This window comes from Gymnodraco acuticeps, unplaced genomic scaffold, assembly GCF_902827175.1.
Source record: "Gymnodraco acuticeps unplaced genomic scaffold, fGymAcu1.1, whole genome shotgun sequence".
Taxonomy (NCBI): Eukaryota; Metazoa; Chordata; class Actinopteri; order Perciformes; family Bathydraconidae; genus Gymnodraco; species Gymnodraco acuticeps.
In genome coordinates this window covers 201117-225443 of record NW_022991340.1, presented here as the reverse complement: position 1 = coordinate 225443, position 24327 = coordinate 201117, and the positions used below count along the sequence as shown (strand labels likewise).

Sequence of the window (24327 nt, the reverse complement as noted above, 5' to 3'; positions counted from 1 at the left end):
AAGCCAATGTTTTGTGTTCTCAACTTGTTTCAGCTGGCCTCGAGTGGCCAGAAAAGATGACCGTGAAATACTTGTTACTTAGGGGTAATGTTTTATGTATGGGTTTATTCAAACAACCCTTTTCTTGTTAATGATTAGTAGAGTTTTAAGGTACCTTATGATGGAGTTAAATATACTGCCGTTTTTAATGGGTTAGGGTTAAGCAGGGTAACTTTTAATGTTATACAGACACTTCCTGGCAGTCTGTAAATTAGTTTGGGAATTGAGCACTGTTCTTTGTCCAGTGGACGGTAATGAATATAAAACCTTATGGGCTGAGTTGTACTTGACCGGAGTACGGTACAGTAGGTACAGCAGTACAATACAGCAATGACTGTATTCATTCAATAAAAGCTCTGCTCTTTTTTCCCCATGACCGCTCGGACAGTTGAATTTGTGCTTTTTTTTTTTTATGGTCTTTTTATCTAAGGGTAGTTTGTCAAGATCTGAACATCTGATAGACGATTATTGTCCTGTAAAAGGTATAAAAAAGACCAGACTGCAGAACTGTCATCACTGCTGCAAGACACATAAATGTGATTGATATTGCTGCATGAGTTGAGTCTTCATTTCAAAAAAGGTAAAAAGACTTTACAGCAGTCTTTTGAAGACTGCAGAAGAAACCTGCGTCTGATTATAAAAAGGACACAGTGGTTTCCACCAAAGCAATCTATTTCATGAGGAAGAGGGCAATGACCTAATATGATGTGCTTGTAATATCTATCAGAGCATGAAAAAAAGGGAATTCAGCAGAGCAGAAATATTAATAATTCAACAGGAGCCAACACAGTTTTGTTAGTGTTTGCTCTGATAGTGGACTATAATACCAAACCCTATTCCATGACACTGGTAATACCTGGACCTCATAACAATCTGATAAAAGTTAAAGATAAGTATTCATTCAAGCTTCAGGAGGCAGTTGATTTTTGGCGTCATTGAGCAAAAGCTCCATAATAATCTTTCAGCAAATGTTATTGAAGAAGGGTATTTTTAAAAGGTCACCTATTTTGCAAAATCCACTTTTTCATGTCTCTTCTACATCAACATGTGTCCCCTCTGTGAAAAAAGATTCTCTCTCTTTTTGTCCTGATCCATTTCTATAAAAACCTGTCTGAAAATGAGCTGATCAGATTTTGGCCACTTTGTGATGTCATAACGATTTATTGGCTTGTGTAACCATTAGCCAATCACCAACCAAGGTAACCCCCCCCCACACCTTATCACCTGAATCTCCTCCTAGAGCACCATTGAGTTCTTTGTAACCAAATCTCTCTCAGAGGGGCGTGGGGAGTGGCTCCTTATTTTCATCTACAGTAACAGACACAGAATCAGCACTTTGGAAACAGGGCTGAAACAGAGGGGATTATGGGATGCTGCCATGATCTGTTTGGTGTTTCGAGGCCAATCACTTCAGAGACATGTTTTGTATATATCTGAGACCTATAATAAAGTAATGAAAAACAGTATAATAGGGGACCTCATTGTGATCCCGATGTAATGTGTATGCTAATCACAGACAGTAAGATGTAAACAGTACACACCTGGCGGAGGTTGCGCGTCACTTGAACATCATGCCAGACATTGTCATTGAAATTTCCTTTGGCGGGCTCCACCAGGGCCTCGAAGGCACCAGAGCCCAGGTTGATGACCAGCCACAGAGCCCCGTTCCTCAGGGACAGGTTGACGTAGTCAGCGGACCTCCCGGTGTGGAGCAGCAGGCCGTTCCTCTGCTGGGTGCGGAAGGACAGCGTGATCTCATCCAAACTGCTCTGGATGGGAGTCAGGGACAGGTTGTAGCTGAAGAACTCATTGCCTTTGAAGGTGGCCACTGACTCCTCCTGCCCTGAGAGGGGAGGAAAAAACATCTTAGATAATTGTTAAGGTCATCAGGATTAAGTTTAATTAACCTACTGCAGTTCATTAACTACTTTAATGTTGAGAAAGGAAAGGCTTTGATGAGCAATCATAAAAGACCTATACATTATTATCATTCACCAAAACTAATTTGAACAGACAATGCAGGTATTTGTGGAGCTATTCACATATGCAAAAAATCACTGTACATTCTGATGATCGAATGTACTGCCAATGGAAGATCACAATATTCTGTGTGTTTGCACACCAAAGGATAAGTCAAGCGATATTCTACTTTTCTTCTAAAGTCAACAAATGACATGAAAAGACCAAGACTGACAATAAACTGGCCCTGCAGTCTGTCTAGCCAAGGCCTCATTTTCATTGTGCTGCATTTCTCTATACAATAGTAAGACAGAGTGTTACAAAAGGTTATTTTAATAAAGATGCAAATGGAAACAACACTTGACTGTGAGTTGATCCCACATACTCTGTGTTTGTGCTGTATATTCTCAGGAGCACATCACATTTTCAGCTGAAGTTATTTCTCAACAGATGTTTGCTTAAGTTATTTAAAGAAATTATTCAGCCTTTTTCAAAATGTGCACTTTAAAAAATGAAATGTTTTCTTTAACATTTGTTGACAATAAGAAAAAGTATAGAACATTTCCAGCCTTATCCTTTATTCAACGGTGACATTTAAAGAAAAATGATTGACCCATGAACAATATAAAGGTGTCAGTCTTGACTAGACCTCTAATTCACCACCGCGGTTCGAATAATTTCCATCGAGGCTGTAAAATATACAGAAAAAACATGATGGCTTTAAAGGTGGGGTAGGTAAGTTTGAGAAACCGGCTCGAGATACACTTTTTGTTATATTCCATGGAATGCTCTTAACATCCCGATAGCAATGAACATCTTAAGTGCTTTGACAAAAAATCCATTGGTCATGTGCGCGTTCGTGTGTGTTGGAGGAGGGGCTCTGTAAGGAAGGGGCAGATTTGTTCCGGCTGTGTATTTTCAAATTCTAGCGCACTCGAGCTGGTTTCTCCAAAATGACCTACCCCACCTTTAACTATTTCCCTGGCTGCTCAAATAAAAGCAGTTTTCAGGTTTACCCGGAGCAGAAGGTAGATGTTTGTCATTTTTAATCGTTTCTTGTAAATGTGTCCTTGGTGTCAAAAACCATTACAGATAACACAAATCCATTCTTGATAATACAAGTCATTCAGAAATGATGCAACTAATGATTGGACCTTGAAAGAAAAGAAGGCATTTTGTTTGGGTTTTAGACAACTATTGCAATATAGGCCGAATGATAACTAACTAAGTTACCTTTTTAAATAAATTTAAAAAAACATATTGTAAGCAGACAGACAGAAAGACACACACACACACACACAAACAGAAATACACACACTCAATTGAAAACACATGTACTCTATAAACTACAATATGAATTTGGGGAAAAGGTTACTATTTTGAGCAAGTTTTAAATCTTGAGACTGTGAAGTCATGCAACCACTTGAGTGCAGACAGCAGCAAACTCTTAAAGACTGAACTTGACACCACGGTGGCAAAGGTCATACAGCTCGTCTTAAAATGTTGTTTTGTGATTTCGCAGACTCGTCCTGTGGGATGTGTCTCAGTGTATTGTGAACTGAATACTGAAACACACATCACTTGTACACACTATCTGCAACTCTGCAATGTGTAAAACACGACTCTAAATGTGTTGTGCAGTTAGTTTGTTTTTGCTGCAATTATATATGGGGCTAACTAGCGTTGTGAAGAGCCACTTATATCCATACCTCCAGAAGGAAGAGATGAAAAAATAGGAAAGAGAAAAATGTGAGCCAATTATTTGAAAAAGGAAGGAGGAAGAGAGAATAAATACATAAATATAAATCAAATGTAATTATTGTACTTTGATTCATTTATTTTCATGTATTTAAAAAATGGCACTGTACTGTAGGGTTATTCATTTAACATTCAAGACACAACTGTCATTGAAGCCCACAGTTAGCTAAATAGCTTATTAGCTAACACCAATGATATATTATTATGCACTCCAGTGACTGCCAACTCATCGAAGACGCAAACACTATCGCTAAAGGTGCCCTATTAGGCTCATTTTCAGGAGCATATTTGTATTTTGTGCCTCTACTGTGACATGTTTCCATGCTTTAATGTCCAAAAGTGCTTCATGTTTCTCATACTGCCTGTGTTGCAGCACCTCTCCACCTCTGCATGTGAATACACCCAACAGAGTATATCATATATTCTGACAAGCACTCCTAATTTATTACAAACTACACAATTCCAGGTAAAACACTTAACCATTGTTTTACATTGAACCACATGGGGTAAAGTTAACTTGTGTATGCATTTTTGAACTCTTGAATGGGCTGTTTAAAGCCAGCATAGACACCCTCCCTTTTGCTTGTTTGTGAGATAAAGATAAAGCTATTGAACAAGCTGTTTCAAACTAGACGGATAAGCTGTCCCTTAAGCCTATGTTTGTTTGTACAGTAAATGTCGGCTTCTGAACTCCGGGACCAATTTAAGCCAACAGGATCAGTGGTCCCATTAGTCTCTATTGTTTGAGCAGTGTACTTACTCATCTACTGAGCAGACAGCAACTTGCTAAGCTATTGTTTTTGCGCCTAAGAGTGGAGTTTGTCATTTGACTGATGCTGTAGGGGAAAACCTAATTACAGGTGCACAGTCAGCACAGCGAAAGTCAACTTTTGGTGCTCGAGAACAAATTATAATGGGACACCAGAAGTATTGCGGCCTACTTTAGCAAAGTGCTTACTGTACATGTGCAGTTAATAACACCTCAGGCAGAGCTACAATGAATCTAATATCTACAAAAGGTTTGTCTCTTACAGTCCATATAACTAGAGTGGTGCATCACATCCTGTGCAATCGTCTTCCTGTAATTCCCAGCTTTCTACAATGAACACGTCACTAGCAGACGTGTGGAAGTGTGGGGGTGTTAGAAAAGGCAGCGAGCCATATCTCTGCTTTACTGTTTACCTTAGAGGAGGCTCATTGTCTGCAGCAACAATGTTTACCAGCTTGTGAAAAAGGCAATACTCGCTGTGTTTGCTCTGACACCAGATAGACTTTGGCTGGAACTCAGAGGAAATGCCATCAGAGACCCTGGCTGCAGTCAGTACTAAGAGAAGCGGCCTAGTCACTTTAGGCATACTGCATCTGAGCGGGAGCAGAGCTATCAACCTGATACCTTGGCTGCTTTAAGACATTTGGGCCAAAATATGTCTCCTTGCAAACGCATGCCTGTATAGACAGAAAAAGAAGGCTCAGCAGAATATGCTAACAACACCATGTGTATCTTCTCTTCTCAATGCCAGATCTAGCTGCTTTCTGCTAACCTTCCTTCGCTCACTGGTTTCATCTTACTATACATCATTCAATCTCCTACTTACTGGCAACCCCCTCCCTAAATTCAGGAAATGAATATTGCTCAGTCCTCGGGGCGCTGCTCACGGCCAATCCAAGAAAATATGAAGGGAGCTACAACATCCTGGGTGGAACGTTAACATTGAAATAGCTAATAGCAGCCAGCGTTGCCCCCATGCCCATGACCATAAAGGATCATCTTTAAAGGGACTGCCCTGAGCTATACATTAGCTGCTTACTGTCACAGTAAGATTCACATCAAACAGTGTAGAGGAAGAAGGTCTTGCCATCAGGTGGGAAGAAATGATCTGCTCCTTCTTCCCATTAGCCCACCTGTTCCACTCTCCGCCGCAATTACACCATGCTGCAGTGGCCGCACCACATGAAAATGTCAACATGTGGATTGCTCATTAATATGAAGCTTTGCACATGATTAATTTCAAAGTGGTCTAATAGCCTGGGGCGCAGATGGCAGTTGCCGACTTCATCTCCTGCTCAGGGGCGGAGGTGAAAGTTGACGGCTGTTTGCACCCAAACATAAGTCAGGCAGTGAGCATGGGGATAGAGGGGCAGCAGTTCACTATTGATCTGGAGGCAGGGACGTGCATAAGCTCTCGAGGTGTTCATTGAGCTACACCTGTGCCTCAGTAAACCCACTATTTACTGTACATCTGTGTGTACCAGTGGCAAACCGTGTCTATCACAACTGGACCTTCTGTAGACACACACACCCCCCGCCGCCGCGTACTGCATGGTCCGAGAAGGACAAACAAATCAACGTAACACTGTAATATTACAGATCAACAACACAGATATCTCATTTATTCATTTTATATACATTTTATTTATATAATTAAATCGATTTTTTGTTTGTTTTATCTGAGTGTTCCAGGGTATTCTCTGAATACCTTGAAGGCCCTGACGGTTCGCCACTGGTGTGTACACACTAGAAGAAGCGATCTGGGGCTGAACCACTTTCCCAAGTCTGCGAAAAGCTTTTACTTCCTTCTCAAAACTGGGCATCTGCGGCGTGTTTTTCATTTTTAATTATTTGTGGCCAAATTAATTCAAATCAAATCAAACTTCTCCCTTGAGTGTGCCCCCAGGCTAAGGCTAGGACATTGTCGAAGTTAATAATACATGTCTGTCAAAGGATTAAATGGCTGAATACAAATGGAATGATTCATGTATATCCCATGAAGTCAGATGCACTTTACATTGTAACTAATCGTTGATGTGCTTCGCCTCACAGGCTTATTTCTAAGAATCTTTGCTCAACAATCAATTACCAACTTCTCCTCCTTATTGATGCATGAAATGGAGCAATTACATGTTGGCTCTAATTTCACGAAAGATCTCACTGTGTTTGGCCTTTGGGACTCACTTTCTACATGAGTTACTACATATTTTATACAGCATTGTTACTCTACTATAGCAGACATTGCCATCATCATTGAGGCAGTACCAGCATACAGTAAATCCAACTACATTCTTATCTCTGCATACTTGTCAATTAAAGCAGTAGCTTAAATTGAACATTATCTTTTGGCCTTGTAAAGACTGATTACTGCTTCTGTACATGAACAACTTTGTCCCAAAGCGGGGAACCAAAGAATCCAGACATTAATCTATAATGTCACAGTCACGTATAGCCTCAAGCTCCACCATCTATAGTGGGGTGAAAAAACGGATGTAATCACACGGAAGTATTCTCTTAAGCCTTTTCATCTACTATAAAAGACGTCAATATTAGCGTTATCAGCCATACGCCAGAACATCTAGAACACCCAGGGTACGGCCTCACACTCTTCTCATCTTCATTTGTTCAATAGTGTGAGTGGGAACAATGTTATTCAAACATAAAAGCTATTTCCTCTTAAATCCGCAGGGTACTTATAATAGTATCTATGGATATTTGGTCCGAAGAAGGAAATCAGAATCAACTGTATATTCCTTCTACGATCCTGTAAAAATGTCCCTAATAAAAGGAGCATTTAACGATAACCAAACAACGAAGCTTAGTCGTTTTTAGAGGGTTATTTTGTCAAAATTCAATCAAGGAGAAATGTTATCTACATATCATTTAGCTGATGAGGAAAAGGCAAAATCGAGCAGTGTATTATACTCTCAGTGAGAGCCTCTATGATTAGAGACAACACTGATTGCCATGGAGACAGGATGGTGACTTTTGTCTGAATCTCACAAAACGTGGCAGAAAACACGTAGATCTGTGCCACCCGTATCATTCATTCAAAATGACAACTTTCTCTAATGCTGAAATGGTTCCCAATGTTGCAATGAATACATGTCTTTCTTCCAATGTTTGTACTTACGTCTTAGAACCTTAATTCTACAACGATTATCAATGAATGTATTCTGTACTTGAGTTAAAAACCGTTAAGAGTTTGCAATTGATATATTTTATTTCTTCTTGAACCCAAATTGAACATCAGAGTAGTGTCTCTTGCAGGCTCTTAATATTTTACTGGGGGAAACCACCTACTGTGCTCAAACACTTTCTTCCATCAGTCACTTTAAGTCGGTGCTTTTGTAAATATGAAACACATTACCATAACTGCGATGTAGAAATCATTTGAAGGGAATGTTATTTGCAACCCACTGATCAATGATCATAAGTTAAAGCACATTTGGAAATGAGTACTATATTTTAACTTGATGACAATTCTGCATACAACTATTTCTAGAAGGCAAAAATATATATCTTTTGAGTGTTTATTTAAACAGGAAGCGTCATTAGCTGCTCTTGTGCACATCTGAGACACCTTTTGCATGTAATACCCTTTTTTCTTTATTTATTTTAAACCTGTTTCGTTCCTTTGAAGGAAAACACCATGAAACCAAACCGAAGAGATGCTATGAGCATAGATGGATTACCTTGGCGAAAAACTGTAGAGGTCAAAGATGATGTTCCAGAAGCTCAGTCAGTGGTCAGGACAAGGGTTTGACGGACACAGATTGAGTGAGTAGTGAGTAAAACATGACAGGAAGCAAAAAACGAATAAGCAAGTATATGAAAAAAGAGGAGAGGAAATATTAGTGCAGCACAGTTAACTGAAATGATTTCAGGGGAAGGGGAATGTTGTGATCAGGTGGCTGGGAAGGAAAAGCAAAACCAATAGACCCCATACCTTGGCGGTTTAACATCATGTGCGCCAGACCTTGAGGGAAAGAACAGAAAAAGGATACGAAAACAGGAAGTTCATAAAGAGGTTTGGGAGAACAAAAGCATTGTCACAATGTTGGACTGCAGTTTGTGACAGACATCCTGGGGGCAGGTACGGATGTCAAAGTTCAAACTAAAATATAAAGGGGAAATAAACTAAAAACAGACAAACATCTCAAAAGGGAGGAGAGGGAAGGCAAGGAGAGAAAAAAACATCTTGATCGGTGCAACCCTTACAGGTAGTTGCTCACACAGATGCTTTTTTCTAAATGGAACACATACTGTATGTTTACTTGATGCAGACAGTGTTCGAGATGTATCAGATAAATCCTACTTTTATAATGATGTTTAAATATTACACTTGGTAACACTATGATCTCCAACAAGGCTCTATAGGCGTAGTCGCTCATCTCTACGCGCTGATATGGTGGTCTGCCAATCCATTTGATCCTATTTAACATTCATATGCCAGCGTTTTATAAAAGGGCAGATGTGACACCATTCCTTATCCAATAAATCTTCAGCCAACATCAGTGTTTCACACAGGATTTACCATCTAATGGAGCTCACTAGGTTGAGGTGGTGGAACACTGATATACAGTAACAACCATCATGTAACAGGTCAGCCGCTAATGATCTGCCACACTTAACCAGTTCACTGGAGAATGGCGCTGCAAATTGAAAATGCGTTAAAGCCTCACTGATTTTAAAGTATCATAAAGCAACCAGTCGATACAAGAAGCTGATTAAAATCGCAGAATAAATTGGCGTTATCAGTGGCATCATATATGTGGGTCAGCAGGTGCCCACTAGAAGGGTCGATCATCTATTCACATAGACCGACATAGACCTCTCGCAATATTAGTCATTACAAGAGGAGGAAAGGCAAAGTCAGGGGATGTAGTAAAAGGAGAACATGTATGTACTTTCACCCAGGAGACCGGTGTCCCATGTGGCGCTAATGAGTCTTTGTGTTAGACGTTAAACCTCACTTTTATTATAGAAACATGGATATTTTACCCAAAGTCTCAATATTTTTCGTTGACAAGTGTTTTTGGCTGCTTACAAAACGTTACGTTTCACTTTTGCAAAGCAGCAGGTGCAGTTTGGGTTGTCTGACACATTAGACTTATAGTTGTAACCACTGATAACGCCCATTAAATTATCTGATAACATAATAAAAAAAGAGTAGTAAAATGCAGAAATGACTACTCTTACAAACTAACACAGACAGGGTACCACAAACCAAATGTAACATAGTACTTCCTTTGACTGTATTGCAATGCTCATTGCTCATACAGGGAACAAAAAGAAAAGCTATAGTAAATCTATGGACACAGCAAACTGCAATTACACTGCAGCCTATCAATCACCGGATATTGCTGAGCCTTTGCAGGTGACGGTGTAGAAAAGTCCATCTGGTCGCACTGCACACACTGCGGCGATCCAAGCCAAATTTGATTGAGGTTTTGTGTCCACCACCACCAGTCCCTCACTCAGTCTGCTAAGCACAGCCACATACACATCTCTCAATACCTCAGCCAGCAATTATATAGGCATACCTTTACTATTGCCAAAAGAGGAGATGGGGATAACACAATGCAACACTTCTGCTGAGTGCTGGGTACCTGAGTCATGTGTGCCAGCCAACACAAACAGCTCTCTTCAGTGCATCAGCAACTCACTCACAGTTCAAGTCCCAGTCAGTCATTAGGTAAAATCTTGCGAGGGGGCAGGTGGGGCTATACCTCTCTAGCACGTTCCACTGAGCAAGGCTGTCCATGCTGCCGCTCTTGGTGAGAAATGGACATGATTACCCCTGGGAGGGTCCTTGCCTGCCAACACGTAGGCTTTTGATACAGTGTGTCATTGAAAAGCCAGTGACTGAGCCTCTGCTTAGACAGGATTTAACCACAGCCCTGTCTACGCAGCAGACAACGAGCTGCTGTTGGCACCCCCCCCCCACTGTGGCTCTGCATGCTACATGACGAGCCAACGTATGTTCAATCAAGGCATAAGCAGCGATACCTTTCAGGTGATTCGTACACGACATACTAAGATGGTGTCTGTATTTTCTGCTCGGTGGAATTATGACATGGCAACCAGGGGCTAAAAGGGGAGCTTGATGATCATTAAAAGTGACACACTCTCCCAGCAACACCCCATTCTGACACAGCAGGAGGAATCTGTCTATTTTCTATTCCATTTCTTTGTCCTTTTCAATGCAGGGATGTGGAGGGGTAGACTTCCTGTTCATCAACTAATAAGCAGCAGGCACGAAGCCACAGGCCATTGCTTAGTCATGCCCAGTCTATCTAATCATGACTCAGGTGATTTCTGCTATGATAACAGTTCGAGGGCGAGGAAAACTGACCCAAGCTTTTTGACGTAAGGAGTCTGGTGCTGGTAACCAACAGGCCACGATGGGCAGCACATAAGAAGTACCTCAGCTAGAAAAGTATAACTCAACCATCGAGCTGTGAGTTGAAGAAAAATGGATGGGGAGTGGTGCTCTCGATGCCCTTCGATATGGGCAGCCAACCATTGAATATGCTCATCCTACTTGACTGAGCCCTCCATCTAAATCTCTGTGCGGCAATGCAGAGATAACCGGCTAGACCTGTAGAGCCCCGATGGAAGGGAAAGCCGGTGTGAAAATAAACCGCCATCCCTACCAGTAATCTAGCATTTTGTTATTTATAGATAAGAGACAACCCTAAGAGTATAAGCAAGTTTAAGGGCAGACGGAAATGTATAACCCGGCGATGGAAGGTACATTTCTTTTAAATGTTATACGTTTCTTTTGACTTATTTAGCATTCAGCTGAGAAGGTTTTTACTCCTTATATTAATATATTATGTTATTATTATTTACCGTGGTCTGGATTGATCCCGATTCAAGTTAGATGTTTAATTTATGATAAAGGAAACCTCGCATTATACATTATTTATTGGATATATGTTTCCGCCTGATATGTTGCTGACATTTTAACCTCCTAGCCTTCTTCTGCCCTCTTATTTCTCTTCTCTAGTTTATATCCCCTAAACAGCTCAATGCATCTTGTTTTTGTAACATTATGAACGTTTGGAAATACATTTCCTGTAATTTAATTAACTTGTATTAAACAAATATAGCAGAGAAAAAATAACAAACATATGCAGATGTTGAAGGACCTCTCAGTCATTATTACGACGTTAATTAATGAGCATCTGAGAAGAAAGAGCCATTGCTCGAGGATTAGGATTTGCCAAATGTGTTTTTCTGTGAAAAGTAAGGTATAACACAGCCTGCTGTAATGAGGGATTAGACCAAGGTCACTGCGGCTGAAAGATGCGAGCCCACCAGGAACAACTGTGTCCCGTTTAACGAGATTTCTATACCTTCTTTGTCATGCCTGTAGTAGTGAGTCATCACTGTGTGCTTACACATTAAAATTTGAAGGCAAAACTAAACAATGGCAATGTGTTAGCACTTGACACGTGTGGAAGGTTTTTCTTACGTATTGGAAATATTTTTCTTTCCTCTGTATTTGAGGTGGCTGTCCTTATCTCTCTTTCACAGACCTGTTTTTTTTTTTGCACACAGAACATCAGAGGATGCTGCACTCTTTCGACAATAGAGCATGCCCTGCCATGGCCTTTGTCCGCACAGATCAGCGGGAGCCCATGTGCTGCATACTGTAGATGAACAACTCCGAAGACTCACCTGCTGTTCCCAAGGTTTATCTGCCTCAAAGCAGTTCCACAGATAAATAAAGATAATTCCCGGACCACTTAAAACCCACCGCCAACACCAAATATAGCATATGGGTTACCATGTTTGCCACCCCTGGGGAGAGGAGCTAATGCATGGATTTGTTTATTTCCATTGCGGCAAGGACATCAAAGACTGCGGGATAGTGCATGGAGTTGTATGAAGGCTAGAAAATAAGGCATCTGGTGATTTTGCTGTTGTCATTGTTGTGTTCATGCATTGTGCATTGGGGATTGTCTCCATGACAAGCTTTAATCCAATAGACATTGTGATGTGCTCTCTTTGCAGAATGTCATTTAATAACGCCTGCCTTTTTCCTGTGAGCAGCCCCGCGCCATCTTTGGTCTTATTAAGAATGATTAATGCTTGTTTTTGGAAATAGTGCCGCCATGAAACCTATTAACTGTTACTGAAGCGCACAGCCATATACCCCAGCCACCAAGTCTTAGTTACGTGCTGCTTTAAAAACAGAATCTATACCAAAACATGTATCCTCTAAAAAAATAATAATATATCATCTGTTTTATCGTCTTGTTTGTTGAAATAAAAGCTATTCTACCCGAGTGACTTTTTACTTTACTGCACTTTGCGAAGCCACAACGCATGAAGACAATAACATTTTTGCAATTTTGTTCGATTTTGCTGTCGCACGCCAAATGCAGGATTTTGGAGAGCAGGTGTGCATGGGTTGGTGCATTTTGAGTCAGTCACAGTGATTTATAATGTGCAGTGGTTCAGTGCACACTGGCTGGTCTCCTGAGCCTGTTGGCTGCCCTTTCACCACAACCAGCGGTCCTTACTGGGGAGATGGATGCTTCCTTCTGATGCCGACTAAACAAATGTCCCTCCTCGCCTTCAATCTTCATCTCAGGTTCAGTATGTGCACCTCATTAGCAACCCAAGTTTAATCATGTCCGGTAAAAATCTGCGAATAACGAGGGAAGTGTGTATTTTCCCGGGAAAAGACATGTGTTCCTCTTAAAAACCAATGAAAATTCCTCATCATTGTGCAATTCATATTATAATTCGTCTCAGTTACCAGTCACAGCTTGCCATCATGTTTAAGTTCAATCCACATATTGAACTTAAATCATAATGGCATGATGATTTAGAAAACCCTAACATTAAACAGCAGTGAGGAAGATATGCTCTTCAGAGAAAGGAAAAATACAGAGGCTATAAATAATAAAACAAAGCATGTCTGTACAGTCATTTTTTTTGTGATGCAGTATATGAATGCTCCCCCTATTGAACACCCACGTACTGTAGAGACCTCTCCAGTCACCTTGAGCAAATGTTTATATATACAATGAGCATTCAGCACATTAAGTGCTTTTCCCATTGTGACCTTGTGACCAGCAATAGTATATCTCCTTTCAGCTTAATTTGTTGAATGTCAGAACTGCAGTCCAAACCGACAATAACAACCTGATAATAAGCCAACACACTCTCACACACTGAGGCTGCGGGTGAATAGCCTTTGCAAATAAGAGCATCATGAAAAACAAATTATGCTCATCATTATGCTCGTTATGAAATACATTGTCTTACCTTCTACTTCTTTCTGGACAGCTGCAGGAGAATCAAAACAACAGACATGTTTAATGTTTTGCTAAACCTTGCTGCTTCCATCCATGTCAAGACATGCATGAAGACAGACATGAGAATCAGCCAGAGCCTTGACAGTTTGGTCCTTTGTTCGACCACTAGAAAGTATAAGTGGTATTTTATCTGATATATAATCACAGATAGTCACAGATTGATGTCTTTCAACAGTCGGAAAGCTAATTATTGTACTTAACCTACATACTTAATTGTAGGTTGTGATTAAATACTGTATTTGTGGTTAATATAATGATGTAGTTAGTTGTAGAGTTAGGTAATACGGTGCTCTAATACATGCAACAAAAAAGGTATGCAGTTTGCTTGTCTATTTTTATAAATCATGCAAGGATCCTCCTCCTTTGCCTTTTGCACCTCCTGTGACCCCTGACCTTGTGGAAAAACACTGTAGAATTACCGAGATAAACGTGTATTATTATAAGAGGTTTTGGCCAAGAGGAAAACATCTTTGACAAATCACTAATTTCCATTTTACTCATGTATATGCAAGTTCCAAAGATTATTTGTAAATGCTAATTTACTGTCCTCACCCTTTTGTAGACCTTTAAGAATAAAAAAAAACTGCACCCATTTTGTGGCCTGTTAAATGCATCTCTATTGAAAACATTCAAACATTTCACACATTAGGAAGCTTTTATCGTCTTTGACTTTTGAAGATAATTGCTGAGAGCCGGACTCGCACATCCAAGCAGCCTTTAAGTACTGTTGCGGTACACTTTGACCTGGATTGCTTTAAAGTGGGATTTATTGATTATTTTCCAGAGCCTAATGAGTGTTCAGACCATACAGTATACTTAGAAGGTGATGTTAATAAGGGATTTAACCATTTGAAAGCTATGCTTATCATAAGGCCAAAGGTTTTCAGTTGCAAAAGTACATGTTCAAAAGAAGCCTTTTGATGGTCAAATCATGAAGGGAAGCAATTCACAATTTTCTGTATACCGACAACTTGCTTTTAAAAGAACATCCATAACATTCATCTGTTTGCAACTTATATATATATCAATATTCCAATTACTTGTAGACTATTCTGCACTATTTCTATTATATTATATTTTATTGTATTTACTTGCACTATTATCTGTTATATTGTGTTGCTTTGTTGGAGGAGCCTGTGACCTAAGCTTTTCATTGTCATAACTACACTGTAGCTATGTACAAATGACAATAAAAGCCTTGAATTGAATAAACACAGAACACAAGATAATGTAATAAGGTGGTTAATATTCATAAACAACCACACATTACATGTCCCCAGATCAAACAACACAACACAACTCATGCTTAAAATGTATTCTAATACAAAAATAAGGATATTCTTCTTACCTTCATGGCAGTACCTTCCCTTGTAGCTGGTGTTGATACAGTCACAGAGGACCTCTCCTTGGCTGACGGAGCACACACCTTTGTTGCATGGAGAGTGTATGGCACATATGTACTCCAAATCACTATGGACAGCTTGGCCATCCAGAAGTAAAGGTAGCGCCTCCCCTAGTTTCAGATTGGCTATAAGGCCGTGGAATGGCGGCTCGTACTTAACCGTGCTGGACGTCAGCGCGGACAGACGTACATCGGGGGAGATCCCCCCCACGTACAGGTCGCTGACCACCACCATCTCTTTTCTCTTGGACTTCACCTCAGCCACTTTCTCCTCGTTGTCCACCACCAGCCGGGTCTCTCTGTGGTTACGGGAGAGGAGGACTCTGTGCCAGCGCAGGTCGTTGATTCTCGTCTCGGTGTGCAGGGAGGCCGGCTCGGCACAATGGATGGTGAAGCGCATGTGGACCCTCCCGTCTGCGATGAGAAGCTCCAGGAAGTCGCAGTTCCCGCCATCATCCAGATAGAGAACCAGGGCTTTGCTGATGTTGGTTTTGAGGATAAAGCTCAGCTCACCTGTCGCCTTGGCATCCCACTGGCCATAGCGGGTCCACTGCCCAGGAACACCCTCGTACTCCAAAGCTTTAGCTGTTAGCACCAACCCGGCTAACAACAGTAACCAGGAAGCCTCGTCTCTACACCTGCCCATTGTGGTTACTATCTACACCTACTGGCTCCCCTGTGGTCTATAATTCATACAAAATCCAACAGAGCTGTGAGAAGATAATGTTATCTAGTGTTTACACTTCTTAGTTAACGACCAAAAAAACTTTGCAGATACAAGACTGCAAATCCCACATACAGTGAATGTGTTTCTTTAGCCTTGACTGTCTATCTTGATTTTTGTTGCCATCTCTCCATGGGGGACACGTGACAGAGTGAACAAATGAGGCACATCTGAGAACACTTTGCATCTACTTTGGATCGGCAGAGAAAGAGAACCAACAACACAAGTGATCCACAAAACAATGTGCTTCCTCGTCGTCGCCATCCAGTGTCTTGGCCTCCATCCAGCGCTGTTCCTGTCAGTTCTCCATGGGTTAGCTAGGCACACAGCTTAGATACAGCGTCCATTCTGCTCAGCCTCCCAACATCCTAAGACATAAAAGAAGAATATGTTATGAAGAGCTGGAGGGATACCAACAGATGATTCTACAAAAAAAAGGATAAATATTCTACAGTCATTATAAAAGACATGGAAGTGAACTAGAAAAGGTGACAAATAGTTAAAATGGGGAAGAGGGAAATATGGTAGGGGTTTATTAGCAGCGGTTCTAATTTAGATTGCATTAAGATGGCCTATGGAGTCCAGAAACACGATGCCTAAGCCGAGAAACATCTCAATCCTGGCGCCCCACCTCATGTCTTAGCATCCACGCAAAAAAAGGGAAACAGAGGGATTTCCAAAAGCTGGTGGAACACCTTCTGATTCGAAGCACCCCCACATATGTTTTGGTTCAGTCCATGGCCTCACTAACTTCAGTGATGTTGAGCCCCTTAAGCCCTCTGCGCTTCCTGGGATCAAGCTAAGACATTACAGCTAAACAACACATGCAGGCCAGAGGCTGGGGGTGATAGAAAGGAAGAGGTCTGTGTTAGAAACAAACCAACCGAACAACAAACCAACACCACATTCAATACTTTATAACAAAAGATGGTGCGCCTCACAGACCTCAGGACACAAACAAAATGGGAACCTCCCCATCATTGGCTCATTGTTACCATTTATAAAGGCTAAAAACTACAGCCGGTGACCAACAGTGTGGTTTAACACAACCTATTCCAGGAGACATCATTTATATTCGACGGATGATGGTGGCATTTATTTTATCTTTTCACTATTAACAACAATTTCCCTGCAGAGAGCAGAGCTCTACAGACAAGTGCTGTCTCTGTAGCCAGAGACTGTTACAGCTCATGCCTCCGTGCCAAATAAATCCACTGCTGTCCAAAACCCATTAAAAAAACATAAAAAAGCTATACCGTTGTGTGATCCAATTAAGTGATCAAAAACAAAATCAGCAGCTGTAATCTGTAACAACCAATTTGCACGAAAGAGTGGAACAACACTCATTCTCAAGGATGCCTCGATACTATATGCTCATCGTTAGGTCAAGTTTAAAGCTTTTTCATTCTGAATGATTTATTTCCAAGAAAGGTATGAGTGCTTTTCCTAGTTCTTTAATTTTATTTATTTATTAAAATGTATATTTTTGTGTATTATTTTTTTTTTTCAGTTTAATTTTTTGTTGAAATCCTAAATGTAGGGAATTCAAACCTGTGAATGTTTATACAAAGAGCACATCTATGGGATACAAAATATCTAAAGTGTTGCTTTTGCATGAATCTTTTTGGTGAAACGTCAACATTACATTATTACATGTCATTTGTTAGACGCTTTTATCCAAAGTGACTTACATACATTCGGTACTGTGGACAGGAGCAATTTGGGGTGAAGTGTCTTGCCCAGGGACACAACGACATGCTGACTGCAGTGGGACTCGAACTTGCTATCCTCTGATTCAAAGTCCAGCACACTACCCACTGAGCCACAGCCTCCATACAACAAATTGTAAGTCAGTGTAAGTCGACTTACAATTTACTTAGTTGTGAATAAAGCCAACCATATTCCAAGCCACACATCACACATCTGATCAAACTCACAACATGTTTAATTGAGAATGCAGTGTGTATACTTTGAATGTTGAGATTTCTGCTCTTGACATTCACAAAGTCATCCTCATCAAAGAGAAAAGGAAATACAGATACTGTTGCGGTTTATATAAGAGGTTGATCCACTCTGATTCAATCCATATGTATACAAAAAATACAAATTACCTCTAAATACTATATCAAGAAAAAGCTCTGGGGTTTGCATTGAACCATAAAAAGAGCTAATTTGTCTAAAAGCAATACATATTTGTTATGGTACATTACACCATGCTCTCTTTCATTTACAGTATAGGCCTTTCTCAACTAGCAGCAGAAGTATTATATGCAAGTTTGGCCCGATTTCATCTCTGCCACAGAGAGATATAAAATACGAGTTTGAGTCTGCAGGGAATTGCAGCCTCGATTGGGCCTCCTGCTGATGAGGGACTGCCACAGCCAGGTTTCTTTTACTAAAAGTAGATGTCGCAACAGAGAGTGCATCACAGCAAATAAATCAAAGTTGTATCCTCAAAGTATTAGAAGGCTCCAGGCTGGGAGAAAACCCTTCTGATAGACGGGTTTATCATGGGAATTGCTGTATCCTGGAAGGTCATAAAAAACTGACACCCTCTTCATAGGATGAATTGCAATTTGCCAGGGTCAGGTGCGGTGCGTGAAATGAATCTCAGAACCTGTCGCAGTTGTATATACAGTATGTGCCTGAGCTCAGCTCGCTTTGAGTCAGACAAACAACACATTAGTATGATTATATGTAAAAAGACAAGGAGGCATGTGGTGCTTTAAGCTTCATAACCTCGCCACATGATGAACTATTTTTGCAGCAACTCCCATTGAGACGCTCATTAAGAGTAACTTGGGCTCATAATTGTACCATTATGTGGGAGCAGATATATCCACATGGGTGATGATGATGAATAATAGTTATAATATGTGAGGAATACATAAACATAAAACAGAGATACAGTATGGCCTACCATATCTATAGACACTGATGTTGCCTCGCTGGAAAGCATAAGGTCAAGTTTATTTCAACGAGCTGACATCACATGGAACAGGCCCTACTTTAGTCAAATTATTATTATTACATGTCACTTGTTAGACGCTTTTATCCAAAGCGACTTACATACTCAACACTGTGGACAATCCCCACAGGAGCAATTTGGGGTGAAGTGTCTCAGGGACACAACAACATGCTGACTGCAGTGGGGTTTGAACCTCTGACCACCTGATCCGAACACAAACGCACAAACCACTGCGCCACACACCTCCCTAAAAACTCACAAAATATATTATATCCAACGCTAACATTTCTGTTAACATAGCCACAAGACTGGCATGGAGGCAGCAAATGTACATTTTAAATAATGCAGAGCCTACAACTTCAGAAATAAATAAGATCTAATTACCAAACAAGGGAAAGCGTAGATGACCAGCAGCCTCAACAACTGATTGAATCTACTTGCAGTGATTTGTTTGTGCCATTTATTCCTCTGTATCCGTTTTGTTTTTGTATCTTTGAAATCCCCCATGTTTCCGGTAGGCATCACCCACTCATGTTTATTTTTCTTTCTTTTCTTACATCAATTTCTGTAGCACTCAGAATATCTCAGGGACTATTAGGCTAGCACACACAGGGCAGATGAAACATACAAAGGCCTGTTTTCCAAAGGGGCTTTTGTGAAGCTGCTGTGTAGTCTGGCACAAACCGTGAACCTGATTCTGCACACATCTTGAGTTTAAATAGTCGCATGGCATGGGAATGTGATGTTGCTTTTTAACCATATACTAACATTCAGACTCTTATAGAAAATCAATCTCGCAGTAACCCTGTTATGACATGTCTTTTGTAGCAGAATAGGAAGAAAAAAAGTGAACTTTCTCGAAGCTTTCAATGTTTTTCCGGCTTAAACTAATGTCTGTCAGAGAGTCATTGACTATTATGTATAATGTGAGGCTTGTGAAAAATCACAAATAAGAATCTCCATATTTATACACAGCATTGCTCACCCTGAATCAATGGTACTTGTATAATACTGACTCCTGAAGTAAATAAATAATATCAATCTAATAAAGTATATAGTAGGGACGGGTGGCGCAGTGGTCTGTGCATCCGATCATCAGATCAAGGGGGAGTGCTGGGGAACTCCAGTTCGAAACCCGCTCCTGCCGCCACTGCGTCAGGCCGTTGTGTCCTTAGGCAAGACACTTCACCCGGATTTGCTCCTGTGGGTATTGTCCACAGTACATGTATAATACTAATGTGTACCTGTAAAAGCGCCTCGATGACCTCGAGGCGTGAAGATGGACGGTGTGGCGTAGTGCGCTGTGCAATGATCATCAGATCAAGGGGTGAAACCCGCCGCTGCTGCGTCTGTAAAGCCGGTGTGTCCTTGGGCAAGACACTTCACCTGAACTTGCTCCTGTGGGTATTGTCCACAGTATCTGACCATTGCATGTATCATATATGTGTAATGTGTGTATATGTAAAGCGCTTTGAGTCATTGATAAAGCGCTATAATAAATGTAAGGAATTATTAATTATTATAGTAGAGAGCGGTTGGTGTGTGTGGCCCGGGGTCAGCTGCTCTGCACATACAGTAGGACTACAATTTAAAAGCGTCTCCTCTACATTTAAAGGCTTCTGAGTAACATGCACTTTCTTCATTAAAATCAACAGGCCAATTACCTATCATGGTCAAAATGTAGTGGGGGGACCAGTGGTGGCCAATTAACCTCATTTCAATGGGCGCCCTGTTCTAACCCAGCCACCCCCCTGATACACACTGCGGCGTATCCTCCACCACTAAAAAAGACCTGAAGGTATTATTTAAAGCAGTTCTGTTGGCCCTTATGTTGGCAATTTCTGCAGAATAGTGCAGTGGAGTTTTTTACCTGCCAATATTTCTATTGCTTTATCTGAAATAATACCTTAAAATTGTCTCTCTACCGAGTACAGCAATTTGTATCGGCATAACACCCCACTGCGCCACAATTCATACTGTATGAATGTGAATAATTGCACACATGGACATACAGTCTTACATCTGTAAACCGTACCATAGTTAAGTACAATACCACCATACGCTCTTGATAAAAAACCTCACCATTACTGCAGTGCTCACTCTGCTGCCGAATGGCTCACATCCAGTCCATTGTGTAGTATGACAACGCAGCCATTGTAAAGTGTACTATTCAAGGTATATATTTATATGTTTATCATATACAGGATGTTTTATTGTTTTTTTTTTTTATTGTAAAATGACATGCTCAATGTTTTTTCTAAAAATAAATCGATTATTAGAAACAATGCAATATGGTTATCATCTCTTTCTTACATTAAAATCCACACAGGCCATGTTATAAAATGCTAATGCTACTGATGCAGCAATTAATCAGGGGCAAACATTTAACGCCAAAACCTTCAGAAATGGATCAGATATATGTTAATATATATATATATAAAAGATATGAAAGGATGTCATGGTTTCTGCTCTTCAACAAGGAATAGCGACTCATTTTCCAGAAAGTGCCAAAGGGGAAGCATAGCTCTTATAGTGGAATATATAGGGAACCTTTAGCTGCTGACAAGTGGAGGGCTATTCACCTAATACCATTTCAACCATCCAACGTTCTCCGCTCAATCAATAAATTCCCTTAAATGGAACATTCTCAGGATCTATCTGTTCAGTCGCGCCACTACACTGCTGAAATTATTCAGCATGAATGAGCTCGCTGAGAAGTTCAACTGCTTCCCTGGGGAAGGACACAGGGGCAGTCAGAGGGCCGGAGGTTCGACAGTTGCTGAAATCACACCAACTCAACGCTGCGGGAGGAAACTGTTTTCGCTTGAATCTAAAGCTGACATTGAACAACAGGGAGAGTAGTGTGATACTCGGTTACGTTTCAGTGAACACAGTGAGTGATCTTAAAGTATTGATCTGTAGTATCAAGTGGTTAGACGGGTGAGAGAGCAAAACAGGAAGTGGACAGCGGAGCAAAACTAATGTGGCAAGTTCTCAAATCTGTAATTATTTGTGGTTGCCGAGGAATTATACAGGATGCTGTTTTAGTCGGACGAACATCAAGGTTTTTTTTGGTCTTGCAGCATTTTACCCAAGCAAGTTCCAGGCAAACAATAATAACAAACTACCCGATGTACCACATGGTTATTGTTCACCAGCTGTTTCGCTCCATTCTTTCCACTCATCAATTTCCCTATTAGAGGACCAGTGGACGTTGAATACCTCGTCATTCACCAAATGGAGCCTGAAACAATATAAAAGCAAATCCAATAGGCCTATAGGAGCGAACGCAAGGGAAACCCCCGCTCAATATGCACGCCCAATCTGCTCCAGGGCATGGGACTGTCATGGGGCGGTGTGTTGAGTAAGAGTTGTTCTGCAGGAACATACTTCCTACCACACATCTGAAATCTATTCCCCCTGAAACTAAGTGCTCTTGCCGGAGCAAAACAGGGCATGCTTTTGGGATGTTAGCTAGCAAGGTTAGCAAGACATTTCTTATGATACATCGATGATATCAGTTTCAAGTTTCAAGGCTTTTATTGTCATTTGTGTATAGCTAGTATAGTTATGACAATGAAAATCTTAGGTCACAGGCTCCTCCAACAGTGCAACACAATAAGAGATAAAATAGTACAGGTAAAATAAAATATAATATAATAGAAAGTACAGAATAGTCTATATACAGTAATTGGAATATTGATATATATAAGTTGCAAACAGATGAATGTTATGGATGTTCTTTCAAAAGTTCAGGTGTTTAACAGTCTTATAGCCTATATTATAATATAATATAGTATAGAAATGAAGTTTTGTCTAATGGGGTGAGACAGAGATAAAACACAGCTGGGCTTTCTAAAGAAACATCAGCTGTGTTTTATTGCTAGTTAAGAAATTGTGATCTAATATCTCCCTGAATTGTCCCTGTGATTTTTTTAGTGTGTAGTTGAAACCATTTCCAGAAGATTATGCTGTTGGATTATGTTTGAGTTGTGTTGCACAAACATGAACATGGCGTACATGTCCAATTAGTAAGGAGTAGCATGATATGCTTGCTGTCATGTGTCTGTTTAATGCTTCTCAAGCTTGCAGCCCTTTGTACAACGTGCAGAGCAGAAGTGTCGTCTGAGTGAGACATCATAGGCACGATGTACTGTCTGTTTAATCACTGAAAAGAACATATTACTATAATTCAGAGACGGAAACAATGACCGCAGCAATGATACACACTTTTAATTAACCAATTAAAAAGTTTAATCTAATTATGCTCGGTACGGAACAAATTATTCTGACCTACATTCACCAACAAGTTTCATTTGATTGAACATTGGAGAAGAGATTTAAAGACATCATACGTAAAGGCTTCCGTCTCTAAATTCAAGGTTCTTTGAATCCTTTTCAATATTTAACACTTTTAATGATGGCTAGAGCTGATACAGACACACAATGTTTATCTTTCTTTTCAGGCTTGTAATGAATTGTTTATGCATCTGTCTAGTGGCTTGTTTTACTAATTACAAAGCATAACTGGCAATTAACTAACCCAGAGACACACAGGCGTTTTTTGCCAGATTATGTGTACAGGGCGTGTGAGAGTTCAAAGACCTGCTGATCATTTAGAAAAGGGGTAGTCTGTTAAACATTATCCTGCCTTTAAATGGAGTTCATAATATATTTACTTATTACATATTTAATCTATGCTTCCCAGAAGACTGTATAGGGAAAATCTCTGTTCCCTTAATTACAGTTCATCCACAGTTTCCTTTTTATGGAAGAACAAAGTGCAAGTACAAAAATAGTTCGTCATGAATCTTTAAAATAACAGAACGTATCATAGTCATCATTAATAAAGTAATGGAAGTGTATTTGTTCTCCCCCAGAAGACCGGGTGAGCACACTGAGAGGTACTGAATGAAGCCTAGCAAACAAACAAAGACATTTCCAAACATCCACTTAACCTCAAATCTGCAGCATGTCAGCGTTTTATCTTCCAAAAGTACACAAATGTCAATTGTTTTTTAAATGTGCATAATTTGACTGCAATGACGTCGTAGAGTAACAATGCTAACTAAAACGTTTTCCTCTTATGTTGTATTCTACCTGTATGGTTTCATTTTGCTGTAGCTAGAGAAGGAAGGCAGGCAGACAAGACAAGACTGTCAACACCAACACAGAGATACAATCAGAGTGAAGCCTTTGATTTGGCAAATGTGATCCAATCCCACTGGCAGGTCACGGTTTGTTTGTGTGCCTCGAGGGACGCAGCAAAATGTCTTCCCTAGGCTGCACGACAGTCCTTTAATAGAAAAATAAAACCATTTTGAAAATGGATTATTCGTCTAGGGTCCATTGCCCTAAATTTAAACAAAC

At 40.4% G+C, this 24327-nt stretch overlaps 1 protein-coding gene across 15 annotated transcripts in view; it reads right to left on the bottom strand.

Annotated features, from left to right (window-relative positions):
• The window catches only part of LOC117562664 (neurexin-2-like), a 153731-nt gene that overhangs the window by 110556 nt on the left and 18848 nt on the right, over positions 1–24327 (bottom strand). For 5 of the 15 annotated variants that reach the window (XM_034240500.1, XM_034240507.1, XM_034240495.1 and 2 more), the window contains exons 2-6: positions 15212–16357; positions 13814–13834; positions 8475–8504; positions 8221–8232; positions 1581–1882 (exon numbers count right to left, since the gene is read on the bottom strand). In XM_034240500.1, coding sequence (XP_034096391.1) covers positions 1581–1882; positions 8221–8232; positions 8475–8504; positions 13814–13834; positions 15212–15911 — 1065 coding nt within the window. In that variant the 5' untranslated portion in view covers positions 15912–16357. The remainder of the gene's footprint in view (positions 1–1580; positions 1883–8220; positions 8233–8474; positions 8505–13813; positions 13835–15211; positions 16358–24327) is intronic. The other 10 variants (XM_034240508.1, XM_034240503.1, XM_034240510.1 and 7 more) reach the window with 5 other exon arrangements.